Source organism: Triticum aestivum, chromosome 3D (assembly GCF_018294505.1).
Source record: "Triticum aestivum cultivar Chinese Spring chromosome 3D, IWGSC CS RefSeq v2.1, whole genome shotgun sequence".
In the NCBI taxonomy this organism is placed as follows: domain Eukaryota; kingdom Viridiplantae; phylum Streptophyta; class Magnoliopsida; order Poales; family Poaceae; genus Triticum; species Triticum aestivum.
This window is the reverse complement of record NC_057802.1, coordinates 562314292-562332946: the sequence shown is the minus strand read 5'-3', so window position 1 is coordinate 562332946 and position 18655 is coordinate 562314292. Positions and strand designations below refer to the sequence as shown.

Sequence of the window (18655 nt, the reverse complement as noted above, 5' to 3'; positions counted from 1 at the left end):
CCGGGGCGGCGCGCGTCGGGGCAGGGGCGCGGCTGACGGCGAGGGCGCGGGCAACGGCGACGGCGACGACGGGCACGGGCGACGGCGAGGGCGGGCGACGGCGACGGCGAGGGCGGCGGGCGACGTCGGGGCAGCCTGGCGGCGTCGGGGCGGCGGGCGGCGTCGGGGCAGCCTGGCGGCATCGGCGTCGTCGGGGCAAACTGCAGATGAACTCTGAAAAATTTCCTAAGTGTTTGCTTATATAGCAAAGCCTCTTCTTCATCGTCTCTGCACTCAGGGCTTATAAACCGCTCCTAGTGCCTCTCAGCTAGCGAGGTGGGACTAAAAAACTGCTTAGTAAGAAACTCTAGTACCGGTTCGTGCCACGAACCGGTACTAAAGGTGCTCGTGGGGCCACAGCCTCATTAGTACCGGTTCGTGGCACCAACCGGGACCAAAGGGTGGAATTGGTCCCGGTTCGTGCCACCAACCGGGACCAATGGCCTTGCACAGCGGCGTGGTGGTGGGAGTTTAGTCCCACCTCGCTAGCTGAGAGAGAGCTGCACCTGTTTATAAGGTGCGGTGCGCCTGAGCTGTCGAGCTCCTCTCTAAAGCAGGCTTACGGGCCTAACCTCTCAGTACATGCCTGTGGGCCTACTGGGCCTTCTGCGGGCCTGAATCCTGGCCCATGGATGGGTTTCTAATCGTATTCAGGCCGTGGTGGCCCAGTAGGTGGCATAATTTTTAATTTTTGGCCTGTTATTTTTCATGCATTTACTAATTATTTTGAGCTATAAGACCCTAAAATTGAAAAGCATTTCAAATGAACTCTGAAAAGGTTGAAAGTTGGCATGGTATCATCATTTCATCCACATAGCATGTGCAAGAAAGTTGAGAGGGTTACGGCAAAAACTAGATGCACTTCGTGTACAAAACGGACAATGGTATCATACTCGTCTGTTACAAAGTTGGCATGGTATCATCATAATAGTTGCGGGAGAAAGTCTTCACTTTTTCTTCGCTTGTGTCATTTGCTTATTGCGCCGTAACCATGGATAATCTTCATCGTTTATCAGGATGCTTGGTTCAGCCTTGACTTTGAAGGGAGGAATTTCATGAAACTTTTCATAATCTTCAGACATGTATGTCTTGCCCTCCACTCCCACAATGTCCCTTTTTCCTGAAAGAACTATGTGGCGCTTTGGCTCATCGTATGATGTATTCGCTTCCTTATCTTTTCTTTTTCTCGGTCTGGTAGACATGTCCTTCACATAGATAACATGTGCCACATCATTGGCTAGAACGAACGGTTCGTCAGTGTACCCAAGATTGTTCAGATCCACTGTTGTCATTCCGTACTGTGGGTCTACCTGTACCCCGCCTCCTGACAGATTGACCCATTTGCACTTAAACAAAGGGACCTTAAAATCATGTCCGTAGTCAAGTTCCCATATGTCCATTATGTAACCATAATATGTGTCCTTTCCCCTCTCGGTTGCTGCATCAAAGCGGACACCGCTGTTTTGGTTGGTGCTCTTTTGATCTTGGGTGATCGTGTAAAATGTATTCCCATTTGTCTCGTATCCTTTCTAAGTCAATACAGTCGAAGATGGTCCCCTGGACAATGAGTACAACTCATCACAAACAGTGGTGTCACCTCTGAGACGTGTTTCCAACCAACTGCTGAAAGTCCTGATGTGTTCACATGTAATCCAGTCGTCACACTGCTCCGGGTGTTTGGAGCGCAGACTGTTCTTGTGTTCATCGACATACGGGGTCACCAAGGTAGAGTTCTGTAGAACTGTGTAGTGTGCTTGAGACCAAGAATATCCGTCCCTGCATATTATTGAGTCCCCCTCCAAGCGTGCCTTTTCCAGTCAGTCTCCCCTCATACCGCGATTTAGGGAGACCTATCTTCTTAAGGCCAGGAATGAAGTCAACACAAAACCCAATGACATCCTCTGTTTGATGGCCCATGGAGATGCTTCCTTCTGGCCTAGCGCGGTTACGGACATATTTCTTTAGGACTCCCATGAACCTCTCAAAGGGGAACATATTGTGTAGAAATACGGGCCCCAGAATGACAATCTCGTCGACTAGATGAACTAGGACGTGCGTCATGATATTGAAGAAGGATGGTGGGAACACCAGCTCGAAACTGACAAGACATTGCGCCACATCACTCCTTAGCCTTGGTATGATTTCTGGATCGATCACCTTCTGAGAGATTGCATTGAGGAATGCACATAGCTTCACAATGGCTAATCGGACGTTTTCCGGTAGAAGCCCCCTCAATGCAACCGGAAGCAGTTGCGTCATAATCACGTGGCAGTCATGAGACTTTAGGTTCTGGAACTTTTTCTCTGGCATATTTATTATTCCCTTTATATTCGACGAGAAGCCAGTCGGGACCTTCATACTGAGCAGGCATTCAAAGAAGATTTCTTTCTCTTCTTTCGTAAGAGCGTAGCTGGCAGGACCTTCATACTGCTTCGGAGGCATGCCGTCTTTTTCGTGCAAACGTTGCAGGTCCTCCCGTGCCTCAGGTGTATCTTTTGTCTTCCCATACACGCCCAAGAAGCCTAGCAGGTTCACACAAAGGTTCTTCGTCACGTGCATCACGTCGATTGAAGAGAGGACCTCTAGCTCTTTCCAGTAGGGTAGGTCCCAAAATATAGATTTCTTCTTCCACATGGGTGCGTGTCCCTCAGCGTCATTCGGAACAGCTAGTCCGCCGGGACCCTTTCCAAAGATTGCGTGTAAATCATTGACCATGGCAAGTACGTGATCACCGGTACGCATGGCGGGCTTCTTCCGGTGATCTGCCTCGCCTTTGAAATGCTTGCCTTTCTTTCGACATTGATGGTTGGTCGGAAGAAATCGACGATGGCCCAGGTACACATTCTTCCTGCATTTGTCCAGGTATATACTTTCAGTGTCATCTAAACAGTGCGTGCATGCGTGGTATCCCTTGTTTGTCTGTCCTGAAAGGTTACTGAGAGCGGGCCAATCGTTGATGGTTACAAACAGCAACGCGTGCAGGTTAAATTCCTCCTGTTTGTGCTCATCCCACGTACGTACACCGTTTCCATTCCACCGCTGTAAAAGTTCTTCAACTAATGGCCTTAGGTACACATCAATGTCGTTGCCGGGTTGCTTAGGGCCTTGGATGAGAACTGGCACCATAATGAACTTCCGCTTCATGCACATCCAAGGAGGAAGGTTATACATACATAGAGTCACGGGCCAGGTGTTGTGATTGCTGCTCTGCTCCCCGAAAGGATTAATGCCATCCGCGCTTAAACCAAACCATACATTCCTTGGGTCAGCTGCAAACTCAGCCCAGTACTTTCTCTCGATTTTTCTCCACTGCGACCCGTCAGCGGGTGCTCTCAACTTCCCATCTTTCTTACGGTCCTCACTATGCCATCGCATCAACTTGGCATGCTCTTCGTTTCTGAACAGACGTTTCAACCGTGGTATTATAGGAGCATACCACATCACCTTCGCAGGAACCCTCTTCCTGGGGGGCTGGCCGTCAACATCACCAGGGTCATCTCGTCTGATCTTATACCGCAATGCACCGCATACCGGGCATGCGTTCAGATCCTTGTACGCACCGCGGTAGAGGATGCAGTCATTAGGGCATGCATGTATCTTCTGCACCTCCAATCCTAGAGGGCATACGACCTTCTTTGCTGCGTATGTACTGTCGGGCAATTCGTTATCCTTTGGAAGCTTCTTCTTCAATATTTTCAATAGCTTCTCAAATTCTTTGTTAGGCACAGCATTCTCTGCCTTCCACTGCTGCAATTCAAATACGGTACCGAGCTTTGTGTTGCCATCTTCGCAATTGGGGTACAACCCTTTTTTGTGATCCTCTAACATGCGATCGAACTTCAGCTTCTCCTTTTGACTTTCGCATTGCGTCCTTGCATCGACAATGACCCGGCGGAGATCATCATCATCGGGCACTGGTTCCTCTTGATCTTCAGCAGCTTCCCCCCTTGCAGCATCATTGGACACATCGTCTGGTTCCTCTTGATCTTCAGCAGCTTCCCCCGTTGCAGCATCACCGTATTCAGGGGGCACATAGTTGTCATCGTCCTCTTCTTCTTCGCCGTCTTCCATCATAACCCCTATTTCTCCGTGCCTCGTCCAAACATTATAGTGTGGCATGAAACCCTTGTAAAGCAGGTGGGTGTGAAGGATTTTCCGGTCAGAGTAAGACTTCGTATTCCCACATATAGGGCATGGACAACACATAAAACCATTCTGCTTGTTTGCCTTAGCCACTTCGAGAAAATCATGCACGCCCTTAATGTACTCGGAGGTGTGTCTGTCACCGTACATCCATTGCTGGTTCATCTGCGTGCATTATATATAATTAAGTGTGTCAAAAACCATTACAGAACATCATGAATAGATAATTAAGTGACCAAATTAATAGAAGTTCATCATCACATTAAAACCAAAGTACATACATAGTTCTCATCTAACAACATATATATTGCTCTCCAGAGCATCTAATTAATTAAACCATACATTGAAACTATGTAAAACATTTCAATGCGAAAACAAATGCGATCATAATCGCAACCAAGGTAACAATTGATCCAACGGCATAATGATACCAAGCCTCGGTATGAATGGCATATTTTCTAATCTTTCTAATCTTCAAGCGCATTGCATCCATCTTAATCTTGTGATCATCGACGACATCCGCAACATGCAACTCCAATATCATCTTCTCCTCCTCAATTTTTTTTATTTTTTCCTTCAAGTAATTGTTTTCTTCTTCAACTAAATTTAACCTCTCGACAATAGGGTCGGTTAGAATTTCCGGTTCAACCACCTCCTAAATAAATAAAATCTATGTCACGTTGGTCGGTATATTTGTCATAAACAATAAATGAACCAAATAGTTATAAAAATATAATATATACCACATCCGAATCATAGACAGGACGAGGGCCGACGGGGGCGGATACCAAAACCATCGCACTATGTAATAAGAAGGAATAATAAAAGTAACAAAATTAGACAAGTAACTATCTAAAGTAAGAATTTTTTCCTTTCAGAAAGAAGATAAGAACAAGAGGCTCACCACGGTGGTGCTGGCGACGAGATCGGCGCGGGCGATCGACGGCAGTGAAGACGGGGACGGGACGTGACGGACCGCTAAACCTAGACAAATCTCGGGGAAAATGGAGCTCAGAGGTCGAGTTTGAGAGGAGAAAGATTAACTAGTGTGGCTCAGACATTTCATCGAACACCTCATGTGCATAGGAGGTGAGCTAGAGCACCCAAATGCCCTCCCCTCGCCGGCCAGAAAAAACAGAGCACTGTGGAGTGCTCTGCTGTGGCGATGGGGTATATATAGGGAACTCATTGGTCCCGGTTCGTGGCACCAACCGGGACTAAAGGCCTTTGGTCCCGGTTGGTGCCACGAACCGGGACCAATGACCCCCTTTAGTCCCGGTTGGTGGCACCAACCGGGACCAAAGGCCTTGTGCTGCCCCGCGTCAAAAGTTTAGTCCCACCTCGCTAGTTGAGAGGGCTCGAGAGTGGTTTATAAGCACTGCTGCGCCCACCCTCTCGAGCTCCTCTCAACTGCAGGCTTTCAGGCCTAACCGTTCTCTTTGCCTGTGGGGCCTACTGGGCCTTCTGCGGGCCTGAATCCTGGCCCATGGATGGGTTTCAAGTCGTATTCAGGCTGTGGTGGCCCAGTAGGTGGCATAATTTTTTTTCTCTGTTTTTTGTTTTCTCTTTTGCTTTATTTGTTTTGTTTTGTTTCTACTTACAACAAAAAACTTATTTATTTTATTTCTAATTACTTATGTATTTTACTTTAATTATTTTATTTTTATTTATTTTACTGCTGCTATTTTTATTTATTTTACTGCTGCTATTTTTATTTAGTTTATTAAGGTTTATTTATTTTAGTTACTATAGTTTATTTTATTTTATTTTATTAAGGTTTATTTATTTTATTTACTATAAAAAAAATGAACATAGATGCGCCTATAGAGAAAATTCAACCTAAATTCATAATAAATTTCTATGAAATTCAAAGAAATTTACTGTGAATTTAGGTCAAATTCCCTGTATAAGGGCATCTATTTTCACTTTGAGAGGAGCTCAACAAGGCAGAGAGGGACGGGCTTATAAACTGGTGTGAGCGCCCTTCGGTTGGCGAGGTGGGGCTAAACACTAGCCGCAACTAGGACCAGCCCTTTAGTCCCGGTTTGTGGTATGAACCGGGACTAAAGGGTGGTGGGCCAGGAGCGTGGCCCATTGGTCCCGGTTTGTCCCACCAACCGGGACCAAAGGAGCCGGATGAACCGGGACCAATGCCCCCACGAGGCCCGGCAGGCCCCTGGCCGCACGAACCGGGACCAATGCTCGCATTAGTCCCGGTTCGTGACTGAACCGGGACTAATGTGAATATTGCCATGTGACCAAAGCCCAGTTTTCTACTAGTGATCCCTTGCAGCCCTATGCCATCCTTCCTCAGGTAGCAAATACTGTCATCACTTCCATATCCATTTCTGACCATCACATTAAGCAAACTGCCATAAGTGATGTCTCTCTCATACATCTTCACAAGGGCATACTTTCTGGCAGCATCTTTAGAAGGAAACTGAAAATATAATGACCATGGCTCCTCAGGCCTACACAAGATTTAAACAAAATAACAACATTTTCAGTACAGTTAAAATATTCAGTACAAACAACACTGAATAATAGCAATAAAAACTATGACATATTCACAGCAAAAATAACAAAAAAATTGTCATTAATAAGCAGTTCCTCATTCACTGAGATCTATGTATGAGGATAACAAAATGTCCTTAAGATCTATGTATAATATTCAGATAATAAAATGCAATTCCTCATTCAGTAGCACAGTAAAAACTATGACATATTCAACACAATATTAGAACACACAATATTGCTACAATCAACTAGGCCTAACCCTAGGTACAGCTAGAACTAACCCTAGGTACAACTAGAACTAACCCTAGGTACAGCTAGAACTAAACCTAGGTACAACTAGAACTAACCCTAGGCACTGAGATTTACCTGGGTTAAGATGGATGCAAGGGGGGTACTTCCTCCCCCAACGAATCAGCCGCCGCCGACGCCTTCTCTGCCTCCGCAGCAGACTTCTCTGCCTCCTCCGCATACTGGGACGGCGGCAGCAGGACAGCTTTTCCCCAAGCCGCCGTCGAGTCCGAATCACCATCGGGGTTGGGGCTTCACTTGCCATCGGGGTCGCATTGCGGGCGGCGGCCACCGTTAGAACGGCCACCGCCGCCGGAGCCGTCGACACCTTCTCCGCCATCGCCGCCGCCGGAGCTGGTCGCCATGAGTAGAGCGGGAGGAACACGCGGGAGGAAACTGAATCGGGGATTGGAGAGGGAAACGGCGGGCGCGTGACCTAATACATGGGCGCGGAAACGGCCGTCGCCCTCCGTCTAACAGCGTCCGTCAGCCCGCGCCACGTAGACCCGACAGGTGGGTCCCACCTGTTGGTTTCGCTGTTTGCACGGCCAAATCGGCCCGTCAATGCTCTGCGTTACCGATTAGGCTCAGAGTTGGTGGTTTTTTGTGACATGGCTCAAATGTACTACTGACCTGTTACCCTAGTCCCAAGTGTGGTGGTTTTGGGTAAATTTCACTCTCTTGAGAAATGCATCAGGAACCTATCTGTACAATGAAATAATCATCAAGGTGGACAAAATGCCCAGCTGTTGGTTCTTCTGGAGTTAATTGCACAGAAGTACCACAATTGGGGCATCACATGCAGATTGGTACCACGATTGCTAATTTTTGCGTGTCAGTACCAACATTGCTCTAAGTTTTTGCAAATAGGTCTAAACTGCGTATAAACACGTATTGACGGTGTATCTGACTAGCGGGGCCCGCCCGTCAGGTGCCGACGTGGCATTTTTTTGCAGAAAACCCCCTTACGTTGTATGTACTCACAAAAATGCCCAAATTTTTGCGGGAAAAAGGCTCCATGAAAGGTTTTTTTTCCGCAATTTTTGCGGGGCCTGACGGCAAGGCGCCGCGCAGTAAGAAGTAGCCGCTCGCCCGCCTGGCCGACCTCCTCGCCGCCACGCTCGCCGACGCCGTGCCCGCGCTCGCCGCCGGGCCCGGGGACGGGAAGAAGGACGCCGTCGCCGTCGCTGCGCACCTCGACGCGGGGGTCGCGCTCCTCGACGCCTGCAACGCCATCGCCGCCCGCGTCGACCGCCTCCGCCGCCGCCGCCTGCTCTCCCGCCTCGCGCTCCACCTCGTCTCCTCGTCGCCCCCGAGCCCGTCGTCCCTCAGCCGCGCGCGCGCCGCCCTCACCGACCGCGACAGCCGCGGTGTTCGGGCCCCTGCCCTGCCGGCGCTCCCTTCCATCCCGTTCGTCGACCCGCCCCGCACGCGCACGCGCAGGAACGTGGCGGGGAGGACGACGTCGAGCGGGCGCCGGCGGTTGACGAGGATGAGCTCCTGGACGCCCTTGGCGGCGAGGAGCTGGATCCAGGGCGCGAGCAGGTGGCGGGACTCCTCCGTGCAGCTGCCGGTGAGGTGGACGCAGCGGAAGGTCCCCGGGTGCGCCTCGAGGACGCGGGACAGCTGGGCGGGGGCGGCCGGGGAGGGGGAGAGGTCCGCGTCGGCGAGGACGAGCGGGGCGGAGCGCCAGACCCCGCGCCGGCGGCGGGAGAGCGCGGCCGTGCGCGCGGCGTCCTTGACGGGCAGGAGTGAGACGATGCTGCGGAGAAGCGCGTCGGGGAGGCGGCTGACGCGGTCGACGGCGTCGCCGGAGGAGAGGGCGGAGAGGCGGGCGGCGGCGGAGACGGGCGGGTCGGGGAGGGTGTGGTGGGTGCAGAAGAGCAGGCGGGCCAAGATCTCGGCCGCCTCGTCTGGGTCGCGCCCGGGGTGCAGGAGCTCGGCCAGCACCGCGGCCGTCGCCCCTAGGGTGCCCTGGGCCGTCGCCGGCGGCGGCATCCCCTCGGTGCAGACGAGGGCTTTGAGCGGCGCGTGCGGTGGAGGTTCTTATGATTACGTACAACGTAAGGGGGTTTTCTGCAAAAAAAATGCCACGTCGGCACCTGACGGGCGGGCCCCGCTAGTCAGATACACCGTCAATACATGTTTATACGCAGTTTAGACCTATTTGCAAAAACTTAGAGCAATGTTAGTACTGACACGCAAAAATTAGCAATCGTGGTACCAATCTGCATGTGATGCCCCATTGTGGTACTTCTGTGCAATTAACTCGTTCTTCTGTCTCCAGTAGCAAGTTGCTGTGTATTATTTTTATCTCATATGGCTGTGATTGATTAATGGCCAACCAAAGTACCAAGCAATGATCAGCTGTCCTGAAGCTGATGTACCAATTTCAGTGAGACAAGTTTGCCCTAGTTCTTTAATGATGGTAAATACTACTCTAACCTTGGCCGTTCTGTTTAGTAATGGTTCTTCTAAATCATTCCAGTCATCATGTTTTCTTCCCTCTTCTGTACTGCTGCGCTGTAAAGTGTTCTGCGTGTGCAAAAGCATACGTACTTACTTCCCCCTCATGTAACTGATGCTCTTTTGGGCTGATGATTAAACCAAGTGTCAATGTGGATCATTCTGTTGAGTTTGGTTACAACATGAAATGCCTTATTTGTTGCTGCTGGAAAACAAATACCAGTCCAATTGAGTTACAAACAGTGATGCAATTCGAGACATAGACTTTCCTTTTACATTGAAGATCACTAACCCTCCTTTTTTGTTTGAGAAACATCAAGTACAGCACACACGCACATATACCACGGCACAGTGTCTGGGCCAAGTTTCAAGATTGACCAAGTTACCATGGACACTTGGACAACAAACAATCATCCTCATTTGTGTTGGTTCTCGAAATCGTCTACTTTTTGTAGCCCAAAACGGTGTAGATTGTCTGCAACATGGCCGGCACAATGATGAGCGCAACAACGGCGGCGAGCGAGACGGACACCCAGGGCGACGGGAGGAAGTGCAGTATCAAGTCCCCACACCATCTGCGCGCCCGCCTCCTCCTGTGCCGCGCCACAGCGCTGATCATCCCGCCGTACTCTTCGGGCATGCGCACCCCGGCCGCCTCCGCGACCATGTCACGGAAGAAATCCACCACCTCCTCGTCGGTGCACTTGACGCTGCCGAGGATCCACCGGCGGCGAAGCAGCGCCGCGTCCTGCGGGCACCGTATGAGGCCCTCCATGCGCCTGACGTGTACCGTCACGCAGGCGCCGTGCGCCCAGTGGAAGTGCTTCTCGAAGGCCACCATGGAATGGAGCAGCGCCGCGGTGTAGGCGAGGATGTGGAAGCTGGGGATGGTCATCACCGCCATCGGGCTCGCCGCCGCGCTCCGGAACTCCATGTTGAGGTCGCCGCCGTGCCTCTCCGCCCCGTCCAGACATGGCTTCCGGAACCACACCGCCGCCCGATGCAGCTCTCTGGCGCAAGGCATGATCCACTCCGACTCCGATTCCTTGGCCTCGGGAAACTTGAGCGGCACCGAGAGGAGGCGGTACTTGTTCTCCGGGACGCGCGACCAGTGGAAGAGGTGTAGGATGTGATAGAATCTCGCGTCCGTCGTCTGCCGGAGCAACAACTCGACCTTGCCGCGCGCCCTGGTCGGCCAGATGCCGTCGAAGCAGCCGACCACCAGCTCCTCGACGGAGCGGAGCTTCAGGCTGCGGCACGAGGCGGCGAGCAGCTTGACGACGGCAAAGGGGATCTGGTTCTCCAGCACGAGCAGGTCGAGCTTGACCTCGTCGGCGTACTGCGCCACGGCCGTGTACAGTATGAATCGCTCCCTGGTGACCACGGACGCCGCCGCCCGTTCCTCCGAGCCGCCGGTCTTGCCGAACATGAGGCTGAAGACGAGGAGGAAGCTGCTGTCCAGGAGAAGCATCTTCACGAATTTCTCCTCGTCCCGGAGCCAATCCGCGGCGACCGCGTCCGCGTCGTCGGCGAACTCCTCGCGGAAGCGGCCGCGCGCCGCCCCGAGCGCCGCGACGTACTGCTCGACGTCGAGCCCGCACCGGTCCTGCAGGTACCGCAGGAACGGCAGCTTGGCCTCGTCGTCGAAGGCGAGGCCACGGTCGCCGCGGTGGTACGGGCCTATGGCCACCGCGTGTAGCGCCTTCAGGTCGGCGCGCCGGGAGCGCGGCCGGAGGATGGTGGCCGCGCGCTCGCCGAGGTACCACAGCACCGGCGTTCGGCCGACGAGGTCGTTCAGGACGGCGGCGCTCCGTGACGCCGACGTCAGCTCCCGCAGCCATTCCGTGCGGATCTCGCCGCCGCTCTGATTGAGAGCGTTATTCGTGCCAGTGGTTGGACTTGGAGCGATGTCAATGAGGTGGCCATCGTTTCTGATGCTTAGCTCATAGGTTGCGCTCATCGTGAATTTTTGGTTCATCACTCCGTATTCATCTGGGGATAATTATGGTATGTAAACCTGACTTGGAGAATTTCACAGAAAAAGCCATCGTGCAGCATCCACACTGAAAATTCTTGGACCAGCCAGAACCAGGCCGTCAATTTGGCGGGTCATGGACGTGGTCCTCGACAGCAGACACCACTAATATCATAGCCATGCAAGCGGGTTCAACCAAATGTTCATCATGTGCACTAACCTCCAAATTGCTGTGTTAAAAAGAAATCCCTCCAAATTGCTTTGTAGCAATGCATGTCCTATAGCACAGGCTAAGTACTGTCAGTTTGGATGGCGGTTCAACACTAGGATATTTGTAGGCATTTTGTCTTGTAACTATTAATATTTGTTTGCTGAAGCTTGTTACTTGCAACTTATTAGTAATGGAAATGTTATCTGGCCGACGTTTCCTATGAGGCCAACCCCAGCGAATGCCCCTTCACCGTCGCACGCATCTTGACGCATGTCTGATGCCGCGTAGATCAGCTCACCTGCGTAGATACGCCTAGCGGCTGTGATCTCTGCACTGCTCACCTCCGCTCGCATGTTTGGTCTCCTTCTGAACCTCAACAGATTTTTATTTGCAGCAAAAATCGTGTGTGATAAATGGTACACCACGACCTCTATTACTCTAGTCCTTTTTGTCTATTTTCAGTCTGGGTACAGTCTTGCAATGGATCTTCTTAAGCCTTTTATTGGTAACTTGCAACAAGTACAGCATCTGCATCTTATTGTCTCTGTGATTTCTTATTCCCCTTTCAAGTTCCTGGCAACTTGTAACGTGTAAAGTTCCAACTTGTAACCCGGAGAAATTGTTTGCTTTGCATGAAAAGAAAAACATGTAGTTTCTTGTTGTTCTTGTCAGAGTTTAACACAAGTTTGTTTTCAAGGAAAAGCAGATTTGAAGTTACTAGCAACAAGTACAGAATGTAGTAGAACTGATTCATGCATCTTACTAAGAAGATTGACTCATCGAGTCGCCTTCTCTCTCTCTCTCTCTCTCTCTCTCTCTCTTAATTGCAGTGGAAGCTGCAAAACGCGCCAATGCAGGTACAGTTACAAGTTAATATACTGAAACTTTCAATGGTGTCTAGACAGTAGACACCATATACAAGAACCTGGCTTCAACATTCAAGAATCATCAGCCCTATTTAAATTCCAAAAAGGTACACCTGCCATTAAGGTTTTAGTTGCTAGCAAGCTAGTTGGGATCCTTTTCTAATTATTATAGTCCAGCAACTTCCCTATCTGTTGTCAAACTATCACGGCACTTAATATAGAATTATAGATGACAATGGATCTGGTATATCTAACAGTTCTGCACGATCCAGGCTGGACATTGGATTCTCATCTGCACAATGCCTGTGCCCTCTTATTAATTAATTAATTAATTTGTTCTCTTTGGCTTTTGTGCAGTAACTTGGGCACCCTGCTTGAAGATGTTTCTATTGATATACTCTGAAGATGCCTTTGTGCAGTTATTCAGGAGAACAGCTGCGGCAGTGTATCTGAGATCATTTCCATCAGCAGCCCAGGTTCAGTGAAGTTGTTGTATTCATGCAAACTTAAGCCTTTCAAAATTATACGACTGATACTAGTATATACTAGTGGGGACTAGCAAGCAGGATTTAGCTTGTCGGGGACCTCGGAATGGACTTTGTTTTCATAAATAGACTGACAGATACATGTCCAGATCCAACAGACTGACAGTTTGACTTAATTGTTTTGTTCAGTCAGTACATGTTCTGAAATTCATGATCTGCCTCTTGAGCAGTCTAGCTTCTGAAATTCAGGCAAACACCAACCACAAGAATGAAATAAAGGAGACATAAAGAAGATTCAGGGAACCACGTCGTGTTTTGACTGCGACTTCAGATCAGAACACTCCTGCTGCAGAGGCAGAGCAGGATGAAACCTTAATTTACCGTCAGATCGGCTCGTGTCTATAAAAAAACAATGTCGAGATGCTTGCAATTTTCCATGTGCGGTGTGGGCGTATGGGCAAGCAAATCTGATAAAAACAAGTGCTGGGTTCAGATTTGGATCCCAAAGAGTATCTAACTGGACCCCTTGCTCATCCCTGGCATGGAAATTCAAGCAACTTGCATGCTGCTAGCCTGCAAACGGTTGTATCATGTTCCTGCCCCTGCTGTCTAAAAATCATTCAGATCCTTCCAGCAAGTAAACACGCAGTGCAGGGCATCCCCGGTTCTCTTTGAAAGAAAACGCTGACCTAACAGGATATTTGGGAAACAAAGTCCGTCCCGACGACAAAACGAACCCAATATTGATTCCGACGATAGCACCGGCCGACTGCCTCATTTTCCTCAAGGACAGCATGGGACTAGGGTTGGCAACTTGGCATGCGATGCGACTAGCCCATAATGTAGCGCAACGTTCCTGCAAATATTTTGCTGTCACCTCTCTTCTTCTCAAGTTTTGTAAACAAGTATCTTCGCAACCAAACCGGACAATTTTCTTGTTGGGAGATCACCCGATTCCTACTTCTTTTTATGTAATAAATGAAATAAAATAAAATAAACATCACCCACTTTAATTTGGAGAAGCACGTGTAAGCAACAACTTACTGCCTTCCCCTAAAAAAAACTTACTGCCAATTTACCAGCACAATGGAAGCAAACATACTTTCAAAGAGGAACTGAACTTGTTTTTAAAAAGCAACGGTTTTTTCATGGAATCTTTTATGGATTTCCCGCCATGTGTCTAAACGGGCTTGAGATCTAGTAACATGCCATGGGCATGTCACCAATGAACAGTGACGGTGACATGCCCCTCTCTCTAGACCGTCTAATCAAGAATCAACAGCCAAATCGACATGAACAGTGCACATCTACAGTCTCCGGTCTACATGGGCCCGTGACTAGTATCCCGTCTACAGTACATCTACACTATTATGTTGCTACAACGTTCGATCTGTCCCGTCCGTTCTTGATCCAACGAGCATGTTACAGCATCCGTTGGAAACATTTCTAGGCTCCGCCCTGACCTTTAGGGGTGAGATGGTGCTCCTATCTCGTGGCTCTAGCCGCCTGAGCGAGCCTCCTACCGGCTTCAATTTTTGAGAACACGTGGATTCTGGCATTGCCATGGAGGTTGATCAGCAACGGAGTAATTCCTGGCTTAAAGAAACAGAAAATAAGAAGGTTAGTGGATGAGAACAGGTGCCTGCCTACTTACCAAGTTTTTCGCGCAATGTGTGTCGGCGCAAATCATGTTGTTGGTGCCGCTGAACTGGCGTCTAGAACTTTGGTTCCCATTCTGATTTTTTTATTAATAGTAAATGATAATTCTGTAATTCCAAAACTGCGTTCAGGGTGGTCTCTATTGCTAACTGCGTTCAAGTTTGGACGAGTCAAGTTTAAAATAAACCCTGAGATTGTAGAGACCGGTGCAGATAAATTCTCACCTTCAAATCCCTGAAGTTGGTACCCTAACTTTTCTAATCCCGGTCTATCATAACCCTAGGTACGTTTTGGCACGCCGGGAAAACGTAATCCTGGCCGGGAACTCGCTTCTCTCACTGTTACGCGGGTTAACACATCGTAGTCATCTTTTTCCTCGGTCCAATCTTTCTCCTCCTTCCCTTTCCTCGGTCCAATCTTTCTCCTCCTTCCCTTTCCTCTCAGATCGAAATCAGATCCTACTAAACGTTGGTTCTCTTTACTTCCAAGACGTTGTGTACGAAGGAGTACCTACCTACCACAGGGCGGTGGGCATTGGCTTGCAGCTTGATATGGCGCCGCTCGAGGATGAGCTCCGGGATCTCGCCGCCTGCACCACCGGAGATGAAGGACCACCACCTCCCGCCGGCCTTTTGTACTCGCGTTGCTCTCCCTCCTCCTTCTCTTTCCGCCACCACCTCCTACCCCTAAAGCCGCCGCCGCTTCGTCCTGCGTCCGAGGACCCCCTCCTTCGTTGCCTTGCCTCGCTTCATCGCCTCACTATCGGTGTGGGTGTGGGATTCGAGCAGGTCCTCGCCGGCGCAGCTGCACCTCTTCTACCTCCGCCTCCCGTACGTCTACTCTGCCCGCGGCCCGCCTAGGCAAGGGCCATATCCCGCCTCCCGTACGTCTACTCTGCCCGCGGCCCGCCTAGGCAAGGGCCATATCCCGCCTCCGCGTCCCCACCCAGGAACTCCCCTCCGCCGATCCCTTTTCGTGTCCTTCCGCACGTGGGCGTCGGCCGAGGCGGAACCGGGAATGTGGCCATCGTCATGAGCGAGCTTGCTGGCCTCCTGGGGTGGCGCTTCCTGACCTGTGCCGTCGTCGGGAATAGAAGCGCGCTCCTCGGCTCCGACACTGCGCGTCCCGCAGCGCCGCCACCGCCGCCGGCTGCAGCCGCCAGTCGTGCCCATGGCCATGTATGTCTGCCAGCCCGCGGACGTCCTGGACGCCCTCGTCTACAACGCAACCGCGACCCACGCCTCCTCGTTCCGCTCCGCTCCTCGTCACCTACGCGCGCCTAGACGCGCTCTCCGCGTGCATTGCTTCGGTCTGGTGGGGATTGAACTTTGTGTGGAAAAGATTGGGGAAGGAGATGCATGACAGATGGGCCCATATAGTAAGTGACAGTAGATATCAATCCTGGGTGGGATCGAACCTTTTCTATTACGCCAAACAAGACTTTATTCATACAGGGTCTGGATTGACTAGGATTTGTAAATTCAGGGTACCAACTTAGGGATTTGAAGATAAGGGTTTACTTGCGTCGACCTCTATAATCATAAGATTTATTTCAGACTACACTCAGTTTGAACGCTAATACGGAAAGCGTCAAGTCATGTCGTTCGATTAGTGCTCTGATTATGCTCAATCCAGTTGTTTTCCTCTCATAGATAGATGTTTCATGACCTATAAACCCTAATATGCCTGAAGCCGTCGCTTCTTACCTCGCTGGGTGATAAGCAAACTCTAGCATGGACATCACCAATCATCACAGGAGGCAGGAGCAACATCGTCTCACTGGCCGCTTGTCATTAGGACCATTTGCTCATCATAGGATCATCCACTCAACCTATGGTTGGCGCATGTGAGTTGTTCCACATCCTCGTTGAATTTTCTTGGTTTGGTCTTCTGTACAATTTATTCAATGGTTACGAGCGTACATTGTATAGATGACTGGGTTGTTACTCTTTTAGTAATACAATTGGTAATTGGCTAGTTTATGAGAACAGAAAAGTCGATCTTGAGTCTGTGGTCACGCTTTCGCCTCTATGTTCAGTGCGCTGCTGCCGGTACTTTTGGAAGCATGGCGTGCCGGTGCCCGACGTCAACCTGCCGCACAGGTGGCACCTCAACGTCGATAGGGTTCTGATGCCAGCCGTTCCGGACTCAGCCCGCGCGGAGCTGACGGAGATCCACCAGCTTCGTGCTCTACTCCTGGCCGACCTCCGCCTCGACGAAGCGTACACAGTGGATTCACTCAACTGGGACGCGTGGTTCGCCACTGAGCACGACTAGCGTTGTGAGTCATGCTTCAAGGGTGCGCCCTATGCACGCTAACCGCTCCAGCATCACTACCGGTCGTGGTGAAGGGGAAGGATTAGGAGGCCGAGGAGGCCTACATTGCGGCTGTCGAGGAGACCACAAGGAGGGTCATCAAGGAGTCCGAGCGTGAGGAGCTCACCAGGTGGCCTGGTGTTCACTAGTAGAAAATAGGGCTTTGGTCACAGGGCAAGATTTACATTAGTCCCGGTTTAGTCACGAACCGGGACTAATGTGAGCATTGGTCCCGGTTCGTGCGGCTAAGGCATTAGTCCCGGTTCACCTGGGCCCTTTATTCCCGGTTGGTGCCACCAACCGGGACTAATGGGCTTTGAGGCATTAGTACCGGTTCATGGCACGAACCGGGACTAAAGGGCCCATTTTCAAACTCTACCCCCCCCTCCCCGGACCGCCTTTTCAGTTTTAGAAAAAACAAAAGAAAATGATGGAAATGTCAAAAAAAATAAGTTTCGCATGTGATGTGTGGTCTAGTTGTTGGGAAAATTTACAAATACGAATTTCGACTTTATTTGCAAAATCTCTCTGGAATTTGTAAAATGGGCATAACTTTTGCATACGAACTCGGATTAAAAAGTTTTTTATATGAAAAATCATCTACTCGAAAAGTTACATCCGAATTTTCAAAATCATCTACTCGGATTAAAAAGTTTTTTTATATGAAAAATCATCTAACGTGAACCCCGTTAAACATTTTTAAAATCCTCAAAAACCTAACAGAAAAAAAGTTACGAGGCTTTTAAGATCTAGAGGCAAAAAAATTCAAAAAATTTCAAACTTACTAGTGGTGCACCGTTTGCTAGGTGCGCCACTAGTAACAGAAAAAAAGATTGGTTTCGATTTTTTTTTTGGAAAAACTGTGGTCAAACTGTGGTCAAACAATGGTCAAACTAATTATTCTAGAACATTAGTGTTACTAAATAATTATTTCATTTTTTTGAATTTTGGTCAAATCTGGTCAAACTGTGGTCAAACAATGGTCAAACTAATTTTTCAAGAAATATTAGTGTTACTAAATAATTATTGTTTTTTAAAACAATAGTTTCAAACTCAAACAGTGAAATGTGTCTACGCCTAGATCTATCGCCCGCCTCTAACTATTATGTTTAATGTTTTCATTTAATATATTTTAGTTTTAATTGATGTAAACTAGACTTCTGTTGGATGTTTTATTTAAAAAAAAATCCAGCGCAAATGTGAAATGCGTCCGCCCGTGTTGGTTGCACGTTTGGACCGACGAAAAAAAACCGAACATTGACGTCCACCGTGTCAGTTTAGTTCGCCGTGTCGGAATTGCCCTTACGTCGTTGGAGTTGTCCTTAAGTCGGATGGAGGCGAGGAGTTTATGGTCCAATTTGAGCCAAACACACGACGCTGCTAACAATAGCGTCTAGATATGGACGTGGTTCGCAACAGCTAGCAGCCTAAATTGCAACTTATCATTACTAGTTTTGTAATTACAGCATTATTATTTATAATTAATAAAAAGGGTCCCCATTAGTGAGGGAAAATAGTAAAATATGCGAATGAGAGATGGACGAACAACAAAAATCCCACCCTCAGAATTATATTAACTTCACACTTTTTTGAAGGATGGGGGCAATGCCCCCCCCCCCCCCCCCCCCCAAAACGCCCAAATACACATAGCACCGCGCGAGTGTTTATAGTCTTAGTGTAAGATGATATG

General features: G+C 49.5%; 1 protein-coding gene across 1 annotated transcript; it reads right to left on the bottom strand.

Moving 5' to 3' along the window:
• Positions 1-9653: 9653 nt before the first annotated feature.
• Positions 9654-11746, bottom strand: LOC123075456 (UPF0481 protein At3g47200-like). Its single transcript, XM_044498055.1, has one exon. It carries the CDS (start codon positions 11429-11431, stop codon positions 9896-9898), a length of 1536 nt encoding a protein of 511 aa, XP_044353990.1. The 5' UTR covers positions 11432-11746; the 3' UTR covers positions 9654-9895.
• Positions 11747-18655: the final 6909 nt, after the last annotated feature.